Raw genomic sequence first — 14,462 nt, forward strand, 5'->3', positions numbered from 1 at the left:
CACATGTATATTGTATCTAGGATATACTATAACACATTTAACATGTATGGGACTGCCATACATGTTCAATACAGGGGGTGGAGGGAAGGAGGGGAAAATTCGGAACAGAAGGGAGTACAAGGGATAATGTTGTAAAAAATTACCCGTGCATATGTACTGTCAAAAATGTTATAATTACAAAATTAATTTTAAAAAATAAAGTATTAAAAAAAAAAAAGAGCCCATGATCCAAATGATCCATGATCCAAAAAAAAAAGGAGACGACAGAGCTCAGAGGTTCCCCGCACTCCCTTCTGAGAGGCCACAGAGGGCTTTGAGACTGAGGAGCTCAACATGAAATCTGGGAGGGGGCTTATCCAGCCAAGCACGGCTGCCCACCCCTTGCAAAAGTGGAGTGGGGAGGGAGGTGCAAAGTTTGGCCCTGACATCAGGTGGACAGAGAGACATCAGAGAAAACACTGGCCATCCCAATTTCTGCTCCATTTCCCAGACACCACAAAAATCCAACCTAGCAGGAGAAAGAAGCGCCGTTATCACAATCAGCAGAGATAAAGAAAAATAGGGATTTTCCAAGAGGTCAACACGAACATCTAGAAGAAAGGAAATCAAAGACTTTTGAGGAAAGAATAATTATCTGTGAGGAGAAAGTGATAGACATTATTCAAGAAATGGGGAAGATGTCAAAAGGTAGCCAGGTGCCTCAGTGGACAGAATAAGATCTAGAATTAGGAAGATCCAAGTTCAGATCCAGATAGATTTGTAACCCTAGATAAGTCACTCTGCCTCATTCCTCATCTGTAAAAATGGGGGTAACACTAGCACCCACCTCCCAGAATGGTTGTGAAGATAAAATTAGTTAATATTTGTAAGTACTTCGTACACTAGAGAGCTACATAAAAATGCGAAAAAGTGGGAAAAGGAAGAAATAGACTCCCTGAATCATCTACCAAAGAGAACCCAGACTCCATGAGTCAGCATAAAAATATTTCAACAAAATCAAAAGTTGGAAAACTAAAAGAAAATATGAGATGTCTGATATCAAAAGAAATGAATTAGAGCACAGGTCAAAGAGAGGTCACTGATGAATCATTAGACTCTCTGAAAACAAAGTTGTTTGTGTTTTTTTTTTTTTTTTTTACATCTGACCATTCCATTTCAAGAAATCATAAATGAAAATTCCCAGTTCTCTTAAAATCAAATGACAAAGTGAAGACAGAAAGAATCTGTCAGTAGCTTCCCGAAATTCTAAAAAGCAAAGTTCCATATTGTAAAGTCCAGAGCTCCCATGTCAAAATAGGAACTGCAGGCAAGCAGACAGAAGAAACTTAAGTATCAATAAAGTAGACAAGACAAAGCAGTTGTTACTAGACAAGATCTTAGAGCGTGGTATTTCTGCTGCAAATCAGGTGGAGAAGTCCCATGTTCCTTTGGGTGCGAAGCAAGTGATAATACCTGTTCCTGAGTGTTCTTTCCACTGATGAAATTGTATCAACTTCTCTTTTTCTTTTCTTTTTAATATTCATTTAAAGTTTTTGAGTTCCAAATTCTCTCCTTTTTTCCTGCCTTTCCCTCAGCTATTTTATCCATTTTACACATGAAGTTTTGCAAAACCTATTTCCACAATTGCCCTCCTCTTGGTTGTCATAAAGGCCCAAGCTTAGTCCGATGGTCTAACATTAGAAACTGATAGGATGGTTAATGCTGCGGCACCTTGACAAGAAGGAGCAGTTCCCAGGTGATTCTCACAGGGGCTGCCCCACGTGGTTGGCAGAGAGCACCAAACTTGAACCCTGCTCTGGGGTGTTGGGCTCAGGCCATCAGATCATCAGAAGACCTATGATGAATGTTAGAAAGGAGATAGACTCCAAGTCCAGAAGCAGACGGTCATTTTGGACCTGGCCATTTGGTGGCTTTGTTTAGCTTGCCTATGTTTATTTCCAAGAAAGTTTTGGCTTTTTTTTTCTCTCACGGTTTTTCACTAGGGGACAGGGAAGGGATTCACAATAATGATGTTGAAGAGGACCACCCCTGAGACCTTTTTAAAAAATGCATATAAGAGAACAGAAGGGAGCGCAGACCGCAAGATAGTTTTGAAAGAAACATGAATTTTTGAAAACTCCAGAGGTATGAAGTAGAAATTCATGGTTCCTGTGTGATTCTCTTATGTGCTACTGAATATGGAAATGTTTTTGTGAATGTGGTAAATAAGGAAGACTCTTCTTGAATTCCAATCCGACCTCAGATACTTGCTAGCTGTGTGACTCTGGGCCAGTCATTTTGCTCTGCCTCAGTTTCCTCATCTGTCAAATGAGTGGGAGAAGGAAATGGCAAACTCCAGTCTCTCTGCCAAGAAAATCCCCAGTGAGGTCACAAAGAGCCAGCCACACCTGATACGACTGACAGCCCGATGGGCCACTCAGCTATAGAAAGAATTCTTCTCTAGAGTTTCCCCACCCAAGATAGGAATCCAGAGGGAGCCCCAGACTCAGGACTCCATGTCCAGAACAGAACTCATTATCTTTCCTTTTATGTCCACCCTTCCTCCCCCTTTCCCTTGGGGGCCCAACTGGGTCTGAGTCATCCAGGATGGCATCTACCATTCCTCCCCTCCTTTATTCTCCTCCTCCCTCCTCCCTCTCCCAGCCAGGGACCAGTTGCTGCTGTTCCCCTCCCCCGACAACTTCTTCACCCGTGTCCTCCCATGGCCATCCACCATTACTTCCCACTTGATCTACAGCAATAGCCTCTTAATTGAGCTTCTTGCCACAAAAGCTGATTATATTACCCTCCTACTCAGTAAACTATCTTAGGGTAGGCAGGCCTTCAAAGCCGGCCAGCAGCTAATTGTGGAGGCCACAGGCCAGGGGTCAGGCACCTTGGAGCCTTGGCAAGGGGTAGGGGTGTGTGGTTGGGCAGGGGATGCTGTCCCTGCCTGGTCTGGGCATGGAGTCTGTCCTGGGGCCAGAGCGATAGAAGAGTGAAGGGAGCTTGACGTTCCCTGCAGGGCTCCGTCCAGTTTTCAGGCCTGGGGGTGCTCCTGACCAGTCCATTATCATTCCTGGAGCCGGAGGGTGGGGCAGCCCGCTGGCAGCAGCCCTCCCGAGCCCTGGGCCGGCTGCTAGAAGCAGGGGTGGGGGGGAGCTCCCAGGGCGGCTGTGGGAGAAAGGCCTGGGGCAACATCCAGCCCTCTGAGACCCAGAAGGGTGGGGGAGTTCAGGATGAGAGTGACCTGAGTCTAGAACAGGGGGAGTCCCTCAGACAGAGCCCACAGGGAGGGAGAGACCCCAGAGAAGGGGGGTAACGGGGACCCCAGGAGAGCCCAGCACCAGAGGCCGCGGACCGAGAGGCCCAGTCTGAGGCCCGGGCAGCACCTGCTCATGCTCCCCCCATCCAGTCGGGGAGCTTGCCCCCCCAAAATGGAGAAAAACTCCAAACCCCTGAAGAAACCCTGGGTCTGAGAGGCAGTTGGGCTGGCTGGTGAGCGTCAGCCCTCCCGGGGTTCAGGGACGGCTTGGGAGGGCAAAAGCTGCTCTGATCCCGGGGGCAGGGGGGGCGGGGAAGGAGCAAGGGACCCAGGCTGGAGACGCTGGAGAAGAAAGAGAGCTGGGAGAAAGGGGCCTTTGAAGGGAAGGGGCGGGGAAGGACGGCTCCAGGACGGGGTGTCCTCAAAAGTAGAACGGAGCGGACCCAAAGAGTGATTCATTGTGAGCCATGTGATTTCAAGAGGGAAACTGGGAGGGAAAGGAAGCTCATTAATCAAAGTAAGAGCAAAGGCCCTTTGCCGAGAGGAAGGGAGGGAGAGATGGGGAGACTGGAGAAGGGAGGAAGGAAGATGGGATAGGAGGGAAGGAGACAGGAAGGAGGGAGGAGGAAGGGAGGGGAGGAAAGGAGAGGAGAGAGAAGGATGAGGAAGGGGGAAGGGGGAAGGGGGAAGGGAGAGGAAGAAAGAGAAAATAGGGGAGAGAAAGAAAGAGGTGAAGAGGAGGGACAAAAGAAGGAAAGGGAAGGGAGGGGAAGGGAAGAGAAAAGAGGGGAGGAGGAGGGGAAGAGAGGAGAAGGAAGGAAGAAGGGAGAAGGGAGGGGATAGGGAAGGGAAGGAGAAAGGAGGGAAAGGAAGGGGGTGGAAGGAGGGAAAGAAGGAAGGGGGAGGGGAGGGAGTCTGGGTCTGGAATGGCCTCTGTCCCCCTACACCTCCCTAATCCCTCTCTCTCCCACTGTCCACAGCTGCTCTTCGACCCTCTCTTCCCTCCTCTCAAACCTGCCATCACCCAGACACCTTCTGCCCTTCCTCCTTCACCTCTGTCCCATGATGAGGGGGCCTGAGTCCAGACCCAGACAAGGCCCTCTGCCTGTTCCCTTCCAGCAGCGGCCCTTCTGGCCTTGGCTCCCTTTTCCCTCTCTCCCTCTCATGTGGCTGCAAATGTGCCGGCTCTCCCCCACCCTCACTGCTTTACAGCCCTATGTGCCCTTCCCTCCCCACCAGCCTCCCATCTCCCTTCTGCCCCTTGTACCCAGACTCCGAAGCCCATGGGGGCCACCTCCCCCCCTTTCCTCTGGCTCTCTTGCTAAGGCTCCTGACCTTCTCTCACCCAGACCATTGTCTCTGATGTGACTGATGGTCTCCCGGCTGCTCATCCAATGGCGTCTTCTCCATCCTTGGGGTCCCTGACCTCTCTCTAACTTCCAGCCCTCTCCTTCCTCCCTCATAATCTTTTCTATGTTTTCTGCCCCCCCCTTCTCCTACCTCTCTGACTGTGCCTTCTCAGTCTCCTTTGCTGGCTCCTCTTCCAAACCCCACCCTCTAACTCGGGGGGTCCCTGCGGGCTGGGACCCTCCTCTCCTCTCCCTCTAGACTCCTTCACTACGGATTGGAAGCTCCATGAGTTTCCTGGCCGTCTCCATGCTGATGATTGTCCTCCTGCCCCAGTCTCTTGGCCGACCTCCAATCGCATTTCTCCCACCGCTTCTCAGATGTCTCAAAGTGGATTTCCGGTGTTCTAAACACTAGGCCCAAAACAGGACTCTTTCCCCCTTACCTCCTCCCCAACCTCCCCAATGACTGCTGACGGCACCAGCCTCCTCTGGCTCCCCATGCTTCCAGCCTGGATTCCTCATTATCTCTCACCCCCAATACCCAAACTGTTGCCCAAACTTGTCAACTTCACCTTTGCAACATCTCTCCAGTAGTTCCCCTTTTCTCCCCAACCTCTCAATTCTAGGGCCTTCCTTCTATTAATTATTTTCCATTTTTCCTGTATATAGTTTATATATGTAAGTATGTATGTAGTTGTTTGAATATCGTCTCTCCTATTAGATTGTGAGCTCCTTAGCACAGTGCCGGGCACAGAGTAGGCACTTAATTGATTGATTTAGTGGGATTGACAGCTGGTGAAGGAAGGGTGCGAGCTTTGCTGTGCAACTGAGGCAGAAGAGCTCAAGCTGTGAGACTTCCTGCACTGAAGGTGCAGGACCTGAGAGGGCAGGTGGGGGCTTAGCCGGGAAAAGGAAGGGCAGCAGTAGGACAAGGGCCACCAAATGGAGCCTCCCTTACCGATTGATGACCTAGAAAAGCTGATGATGCAGGACATCACGCCAGGGAGGAGAGCAGGGGCAGGCGGAACTCTTGGGGGCAGTTAGGGAGCAGAGAAAGGAAGGGTCCTCCATGGACTGGAGTGTAGGGCACACCCTCCATTGATCTAGGCCATGGAGACCCAAACTTCTCTACTACCTTTGTTCCTAACATAAACCTTGTGAACATTGAAAATACCTGATTTAAAACTCACTTTTTGCAAACAATATGATGTATATCATATACTTAAAAATCTTAGAGAATCAACTAAAAATTAATTGAAATAATTAACAACTTTAGCAGAGTTCCAAGGTATAAAACAAGCCCACATAAATCATCAACATTTCTATATATTAACCGAGAAAACCCAGAAGCAACAGACAGAGAAATTCCTTTTAAAATAATTGTAGACAGTGTAAAATATTTGGGAGTGTACCTCCCAAGACAAATCCAGGAACTATATGAACACAATTACAAAATATATCTCACACAAATAAAGACAGACTTTATTTTGACTGGAAAAATAGTCATCATTTATGGGTAGACTGAGCCAATATAATTAAAAAATGACAATTCTGTCTAAGTTAATTTGCTTATTCAATGCCATGCCAATCAAATTGACAAGAATATTTTTATAGAACTAGAAAAAATAATAAAATTTATCTGGAAGATCTAGGGAATCAATGAGGGAAAAAAATAAGCAAAGGAAGATAGCCTAGCAGTATCAGATCTTAAACTGTGATACGAAGAGATAATGATCTCTGGTAGTTGAGTAAGAATTAGAATGTTGGATTAGTGGAATCCACAGTAGTAAATTACCATAGTAATCTCGGGTTTGATAAACCCAAAGATCCAAGTTTTGGGAACAAGAAACCATTTTTTGATAAAAATTGCTGGGAAAACTGGGAAAGCAGTTTGACAGAGACTATGTACATCACATATGAAGGTTAAAAATAGGTACACAATTTATACAAAGAATGATATCATAAGCAAATTAAGAGAGCATGAAAAATGATACCTGTCAGATCGACAGATAACAAAAAATGAACAAATAAGATAGAGAGATCAGGGATGTAAAATGGATATTTTTGATGATATTAAGCTAACGTCATCAAAAATTAAAAAACATTTTGTACAAACAAAACCAATGCAGCCAAGATTAGAAGGCAAGCAAGAAACTTGTGGGAGGGGAAATTTTTAGCAGCAAATTTCTCTAATAAAGGCCCAATTTCTCAACTATAGAGAGAATTGAGTCAAATTCATAAGAACACAAATCATTTCTCAGTTGATAAGCGGTCAAAGGAGATGAATGGACAATTTGCAGAATAAAAAAAATCAAAACTTTCTATAGTCATATGAAAAGATGCTCTAAATCAGTATTGATTAGAGAAATATGGTAAAGGAACTTCCCTCCGGAAACAAAGAGACAAAGAAGATAATAAATGTGAGGACTGAAAGCCTACTTCCTCTCTAGAGAAATCTGACTTCCCTTGGAGCTGAACGCTGAGGAAACTTTGATTCTGGGAATAGACAAGAATGAGCCTTCCTGACTCCAGGCCAGGAACTCTATCCTCTGCCTCCAAATTCTCTGTGATTGTACAGATAACACCAATAGCAGCCAGAATGTCTTGTGTAAAGATCTCTTGAAGCTAAAGTTTCCATATTACATTTTAAGTCATGATTCAAATTCCTTTCTGACAATACTTCTTTTTTTTTCCAGTGCAAACAAGTTTCATTTTCTTTTCCTTCTTTTTTTTATTAAAGCTTTTTTATTTTCAAAACATATGCATAGATAATTTTCAACATTCACCCTTGCAAAACTTTGTATTCCAAATTTTTTCACTCCCTTCCCCCCATCCCCTCCCCTAGACAGCGAGTCATCCAATATGTTAAACACATGCAATTGTTCTATACATATTTCCACAATTATGGAAAAATCATATCAGATGATATGAATCAGAAAAGAAAAATCGGATCAGAAAGAAAAAAAATGAAAAAGAAAACGAAATGCAAACAAACAACAACAACCAAAAAAATGTAAAAATACTATGTTGTGCTCCACCCTCAGTCCCCACAGTGCTCTCTCTGGGTGCAGATGGCTCTCTCCATCACAAGACCATTGCAACTGGCCGAATGTTGAAATGAGGCACTCTGACACTATATTCTCAAAAAATGCGATTCACTTCTCAGATCTAGCCTTCTCTTAAAAAATTCTCTCCCATTGCCAACAGTGATGAAAATACAAATAATACTACCTGTGCCTGGTCATTGGCCAAGTCTTTGTAACCCTTGGCACAACTCCCCACATTCTGCCTGGAAGCATTCTCTAGGCCCACATGAATTACCAGAAATGATCGGGAGTCATTCTGTTGAACAAGTCTTGGGGAGTTCTGTCAAGTCTTGGGGACCTGCCCTGGGGAAATAAGCAGATTTCTCTATTGTTGTGTCTTTACCTCTTCTGGGCTCAAATGAGATCATAGTTATTGGGTGTAACCCTTTGCAAGCCTTTGGGAGGAATAGAAAGGGGAGCTTTCACTTCTTCCTCCCAACCCCTGGGAAGATCCCCATTCCTGCCCCTGGGTGTTCACACCAGGTCTCCCCAATTCAATTGGAAGCTCCTGGAGGGTGGGGCCTCTCTTTGTCTTCCTGTCCTTTCTCAGTGACTTTGACCCTATCTGCCATACAGTAAGTGCTTAATAAAGACTGGTCGCCATGCTCTCGGTTTCCTCCTCCTTCAGGAGAATTTCATTTTGCTGATTAGCCCCCGTATTCCTGGATCCGCCTTTCCTTCTCCCTTTGGGCCACTTTTTTCTTTCCTTCTCCCTTTGGGCCACTTTTTTTCTAACCTAACAGCTCCAGTTCCAGGTCCGTGTCCCCTCAGCCTCCTCAGGCCTTTTTTCTTCACAGGGAAACTGAGTGGACGCCCCTCAGCTGGGAACGGCTGAGTAAGTTATTATATATGATTGTTCTGTAAGAAATGATCGGCAGGATGATGTCAGAGGGGCCTGGGGAGACTGACAGGAACTGAAGCTGAGGGAAGTGAGCAGGACCAGGGTTCGTTGCCCAGAGTAACAGCAGGATCGGATGATGAGCAGTGAGGAGGGGATTCAGGCCAGTTCGGATGGTCTGGGGATGGAGAGAGGCCTGTGGGGAACGAGGGTGGAGCACACACAGCTGTCACTCTTTTTGCTGCTTGTTTGCATTTCGTTTTCTTTCTCATTTTTCCCTTTCTGATCTGATTTTTATTGTGCAGCAGGAGAAGTGTAGAAATATGTAGAGAAGAGCTGTACGTTTAACATTTATTGGAGCACTCGCCATCTAAGGGGAGGGGAAAAATTGGAGCAGGTGTTGCAAGGGCCAGTGCTGGAAATTCTCCGCGTCTGTTTTGAAAATAAAAAGCTTTAATAAAATTGTTTTCCTTAAAGGAAGACTCCATTCTACCTGCTGGGAGGTGAGATGGGAGAGCGGCACCTGGGAACAAGAACATTCATACTGCTGCAGATCGCTGCCCTAACTCCACCTCTGGGCGACCTTGGGACCAGAAGATCTCCCAGACAGACAGGCCGGACCTGGGCAGCCCCCCCCACTAGAAATACCCCCCCCAGGGGAGACTCGATGATGCACTCTGGGAGCGCGCTGGCCGGTAGGGGGCGCTGTCTGCAGCCTCATGCCCGCCCTGCCTCGGACTCGGTGTCGGAGGGGAGAAGGGCCCGGGCAGCGCGGCCCGGGACGGGCGGCGACGGGCCCGAGGAGGAGAGCCCAGCCGGCGGCTGCCCCCGGGGGAGAGGCGGACTTATGGCGGCTCCGTGACCCCGTGGCAGTCTGGGGGGCTGCGCTAAGCCCCGCCCCTTTCTTCTCAGCTGGGGGAGGGGGAGGGGTGCAGTGGGGCCTTCCTCCGCGCCCGGACTTCCCGAGGGGATCCAGGAGGACTCCGCACCCCGGGAGGGATCCCAGCGTGGCGACCGTTAGGCGCGGGGGGGGGGGCTGGAAATCGGACGTTTTCCCAATCTGGGCCCTGGTGCAGCCATTTCATCCTCATCCTTCCGAGAGCTCCGGGAAGGGTTAACGATCCCAGGGGCGCCGCATGCGGGAAAGTGTGGATGCTTGCAGTCGGAGCGCCCTCTGGTGGCGGCCACGGGGCACCGCAGCCTCTCGGGAAAGGGCAGCCCCAGACCGGCCGCTTGCGGACAGCACCACCTGGTGGCCATCGCAGATATCGCACCCGGCTAATTAAACTTCTCCGGGTGTTTTTGTGGGTCGGTCCGTGACCCCCGTGGGGCTTTCTTGGCGAAGGCGTGGGAGAGTCCGCCATGTCTTTCTGAGGCTCCTCTTACGGATGGGGAAACGGAGGCAAGCAGGGCTGAGGAGCTTGCCCAGGGTCACACAGCCAGTAAGTGTCTCAAGCTGGACTTGAACTCAGCTCTTAAGTTCGGACCGTGCCCTCGGTCCACTTTGTCACCTCACCGCCCCAGCTCTGAAGTAGGGAACGGAAATACGGCCATCCCATTTTACAGACGAAGAAAGTAAAACAGAGGCAGAGATGGACTAACAGGACGCACTGAGAAACTGGCGCTCCGTGTCACTCCCAGAGAGCAGGGAGGAATCCCTGCGGGGGGAGAGCACTCGGGTGCTCCCGCTCCCTCCTCAGGTCCCAGCCCTTCGCTAGGCAAGATGGACAAAACAAGCCGCGGGGCAGAAATCCTCTCAGACCCACGGCGTCATGAGGGCGTTGATGACAGCACAGCCGGGCAGCTGCGGCCGCGGATGGAGCACGGCCCGGAGTCAGGGGGTCCAAATGTGGCCTCTAGCACTTCCGGGCTGTGTGACCCCGGCGAGTCACTTAACCCCACTGCCTCAGCGAAAGAAAACCGAACAAGTAAATGAAACAAAAAATAAAATAATAGCTCGAGCTGCCTCGTTTCCCCTCCAGACATTTTCGCCGACTGTGGCGCCCGCCGGTGCTCTCTCCCCCTCATCTCTCTCTGGGGCTTTTGGTCTTTAAGTCCCAACCAAACCCCCATTTCTACACCCCCCAATGCTGCCTTCCCTCTGTGAGCGGCCTCATATATATTTCTCCCCTGTAAGCACTTGTTTGCACATTGCTTCTCCATTTAAAAAACCATGCCTGAGGACAGACTCTGTCTTTTGCCTTTCTTTGTATCATCAGCAGTTAGCACTGGCACACAGTAGGTGTTTAATAAATGCTTATCGACCCACGGACAAAACATTATGGCTAAATTCTCCCTGCCCCTGCCCCCGCTCCGCCTTCACACCCCTGACAAACCCCAGACCCCCCCGGATGTGTCTCCCCCACAAGCTCTGTGTACCCTCCCCCCTGCCAGCTTCCAGAGGAGCCCCGCGCAGCCCCACTGCTCTGCTCCGGCCCCCTCCCTGTCCTCGGTGGCTCCTTCTAACTCCCACTTTCTCTCCCGGGGTCTCTGGGGCACCTTCCAGCTGGTGTTCTAGGATCCTTTAATGCTAAGAAAGGGGAGGAAAGAAAGGAAGGAAGAAGGGAGGGAGGGAGGGGAGAAAGGAAGAAAAGGAGGAGAGAGGAAGGAAAGGAAGAAGAGGAGGAGAGAGGAAGGAAAGGAAGAAAGGAGGAGAGAGGAAGGGGAAAAGGAAGTAAATGGAAAGGAAAGAAGGAAGGAGGGAGGGAGAGAGGGAGGAAGGGGAGAAAAGAAAGAAGTAGATGGAAACTAGGGAAGGAAGGCAGGGAAGAAAGGAAGAAAAGGAGGGAAGGGGGAAGAAGGGGGAAAAGGAAGGAAGGAAAGGAGGAAGGCAGAGAAGAAAGGGAGGGAGGGGAGAAAAGAAAGAAGTAGATGGAAACTAGGGAAGGAAGGCAGGGAAGAAAGGAAGAAAAGGAAGGAAGGGGGAAAAGGAAGGAAGGAAAGGAGGAAGGAGGGAGGGAGAGAGGGAGGGAGGGGAGAAAAGGAAGGAAGTAGATGGAAATTAAGGAAAAAGAAGGAAGGAAGACCAGGGAGAAAGGAGGGAGAGGAAAGAAAGGGCAGAAACCAGCACTTATTGTCTGCTACGTGCCCGACACCGTGCTAAACACTTAGAAACGCTACCTCGCTTATCTGCACAGCCACCCTGGGAAGCAGATGCTGTGATTGTTCCCATTTTGCAGCGGAGGACACTGAGGCAGACAGTCCATGACACCCCCAGCCGCATGACTGGCTGTCATCCCATTTGATCTGATGCCTGATTGATGGAACTGGGCTCAGATCTGGGCTCTGATCCCCACGGGTTGTGGGATGCTGGACAAGTCTGGAGTTCTCTGAGTCTCAGCGTTCTCATCTGTGAAATGGGGAGGGCTGGGGGGGGCAGCTGGGAGCCAGTGGGGAGGGGCGCTGGTGGTCAGGCTCCCTTTGCCCTGGAGCATGATGTGGTTTGCACTTTGGAGCTTCAGCCACTCCAACCTTTGGCCCCGAGCTACCTGGCAGCTGGGGAGACGCCCATGGCGGAGCAGTGTGAGCGCCGGGTACTTAGGAGGGAGCCCGGCCTGGGCCGGTCATTCACTGCCACGAGCCATGGTGACCACCCGTAGCCAGTCCCTCAGGCTCCCCCGGGCCTCTTATAACAAACTCCAGGACGCGTGGGGGGATCCCTTAGAATGTAAGGGGCTGAGCCCCCTAGTCCCCCAGGGGCGCCAGCAGGCCCCCCGCTTCCAGAGGTCCCTGAGCTTCCGGCACCGGAGAGAAAAGCCGCCTCCCGGGTGCCCGGAAACCAGCTCGGGCCTCCCCGAGGGGCAGGACCCTCCTCCTCCCGAAGCCGCTGCTGGGAACCCCGGGGACACGGAACAGTTGGTCCAAGGCAAGGCTCGGGGGAGGCAGAGAATGCACCGGTATAAGAAGGTAAGTGATGGGGCTGAGGGAGAGAGGAGGAGGCTGGGAAGGGCCCTGAGACAGAGCGCAAGAGTTCTGTTTCCCATCCAGGGTGTCTCTGGTCATCCCGATCTAGGTCTGGCCACGGCCCCGATGGGTCTGGAGGGGAAAGTGAGACAGGTGACCTTGCCCAGCCCACTTACCTTATCTCTGACATCAAGGTCCTCTCCCAGAAGGAAGGATAAACAAAGTTTCCATCTGTAAAATGGGAACACTAAGGCTTCCAGTGTCCCCTTCCCTGGGCTACCCCCCCGGAATCCCTCAGTGCCCTGGACAAAGCTTCCCATAAGCTGAGCAAACATCCTCCCATTTCACATCTGAATACACCGAGTCTAGGAAACAGGGCAGACTCCCGGGGAATCCAGTCTGTGAATGGGATCCCTTGTGGCTGTCCTTCTAGTCTGGGGGAGGCTCTGCCTGATTCCTTATCAGGGCCCACGCGGCTTTGTTCTCACACAGTCCGAGGGGATCTTAATAATGACGCTCACCTGGCTTTACCAGTGCTTGGGGGCTTTCCTGTAGGACCTCCTTCCAGCAGAGCATCCTGGGACTGTGGAGGGCGAGTCCTGGACACCCGGATTGTCCAGGCAGCCAGCAGGACAGCCGGCACCCCCCAGGACCCGGGGCTCCAGGTTCAGGACAAGCTAGAAGGGTGAAGGGGTGAAGGAGCTAACGGACTCATGGGACATCCCGGCTGCGCAGGGATGGGAGGCGGGCCCCCAGCTTCCCGCTGTCCCTGAGGCCGTCCTGAGGCAGGAGAAGGGCTGTTAGGGCTCAGCCGTGGCCCAGTTTTCCCCCAGGACTCAGTTCCTCCCCGCTGACCGTGTCCTGCCTCTCTGGCCCCCAGCAGGTGGATTATGCCCTGAGAAGAACGTGGGGGAACTTCGTGGCCAACCTCCCGGGAGTGACCCTCAGCCGCTCGGCCATCCCTAGCCCCGCCCAGGACTCTGCCAGCTGAAGGAGGGCGGCTGCGGTGGGCAGGACCCCCCGCCCCAGCATCCTCTGGGGCCCAGGATGACCAGCACCTCCATGGAGCCTGCCGGGCTCCTCCAGGCAGACACCAGCGCCGTTCTGCTCCTTTATTTATAATTTACAGCCACGTCCCTTCCTTGGCCGAGCAGCGGCTCCTCGGTGCCTTGCCCAGCCCTGCAGCCTGGGCACTCCTCGGTCCTCTGGCCGGCCGCTGGCTTCCTTCTGGAGGCAGAAGCCATTGATCTTTCTGGGACTCCGCCCCAGAAGGGGAGGCTGGCCTTAGCCGCAGCAGCCTTTCCAGGGTGGAGGGAAATATTCAGGGACCTGGAGACAGAGGGCTGCTGAAGCCGGACTCCTGCTGAGGCCCTCTCTGACCCCTGACCCCCCGCCGGGACCCCTGGAGAACAGGACACCCCTCATCTCACTCGGGTGGGCTCTTGGGCCCGGGATGCTCTTCCTCCTCACCTCAGCTTCCTGTCGCCCGGCTGACATCCCGCCTTCTCCAGGAAGCCTTTCCTGGTCCCCTCGGCCCCAGGACCTTCCCCATCCGACTGCCGCCACAGCTCCTTCGCAGGGGACTCTGGACAGGGGGCCTCTCAGAAGAGCTTTTGCTTGGTCCAGTGCCCTGCACACAGCAGGCACTTAATAAATGCTCGCGGGGCGACTGATTGGCCGAGAACCTGCCCTCTGATACTTCCCTCTTTCTCCTTGCCTGAGCAAGGATGCAGATCTGGGGAACGGCCAAGGCCGCCCATCCAGGGCCTTTGGCTGCGGTTCTTTGCTGAGCCTTCCGAGGTGGGCCTGGGAGGGAGCTGGCTGTGCCAGGAGGGGCCAGAGAGGCAGAGGGAGCCCGGCTGTGCTGGGGAATTCCCCCTGCTCTATGACCTGCCCCCTCCAGGCTGGGCTGGGCGCCCCTGCCCCTCCCGGCCTGGCCCGGCTGCACATTTACAGGGCGAGGACCGGACACACGTCACATTTGCTTTATACCACTAATAAAAGCCCGATGCCATCTCCGAAGTGTCTTGTTCAGGGGCCGC

General features: G+C 51.5%; 1 protein-coding gene and 1 long non-coding RNA gene across 3 annotated transcripts; one reads left to right on the forward strand and one right to left on the reverse strand.

Annotated features, from left to right (window-relative positions):
* Positions 1 to 6,108: 6,108 nt before the first annotated feature.
* LOC141545901 (uncharacterized) lies at positions 6,109 to 14,009 on the reverse strand. Of its 2 annotated transcripts, XR_012483172.1 has the most exons (6): positions 13,891 to 13,961; positions 13,479 to 13,749; positions 12,942 to 13,200; positions 12,597 to 12,651; positions 8,404 to 10,418; positions 6,109 to 8,373 (listed from the first exon to the last, which is right to left on the reverse strand). It is a non-coding gene; the product is annotated as an uncharacterized LOC141545901 (long non-coding RNA). The 2 variants fall into 2 exon arrangements; XR_012483171.1 differs by lacking the exon at positions 6,109 to 8,373 and having other exon boundaries at positions 10,288 to 10,418; positions 13,479 to 13,647; positions 13,891 to 14,009.
* On the forward strand, positions 11,972 to 13,537 carry C6H11orf86 (chromosome 6 C11orf86 homolog). The gene is made up of 2 exons (XM_074273255.1): positions 11,972 to 12,423; positions 13,301 to 13,537. Exons 1-2 carry the CDS (start codon positions 12,100 to 12,102, stop codon positions 13,409 to 13,411), a joined length of 435 nt encoding a protein of 144 aa, XP_074129356.1. The 5' UTR covers positions 11,972 to 12,099; the 3' UTR covers positions 13,412 to 13,537.
* Positions 14,010 to 14,462: the final 453 nt, after the last annotated feature.

Source organism: Sminthopsis crassicaudata, chromosome 6 (genome assembly GCF_048593235.1).
Source record: "Sminthopsis crassicaudata isolate SCR6 chromosome 6, ASM4859323v1, whole genome shotgun sequence".
In the NCBI taxonomy this organism is placed as follows: domain Eukaryota; kingdom Metazoa; phylum Chordata; class Mammalia; order Dasyuromorphia; family Dasyuridae; genus Sminthopsis; species Sminthopsis crassicaudata.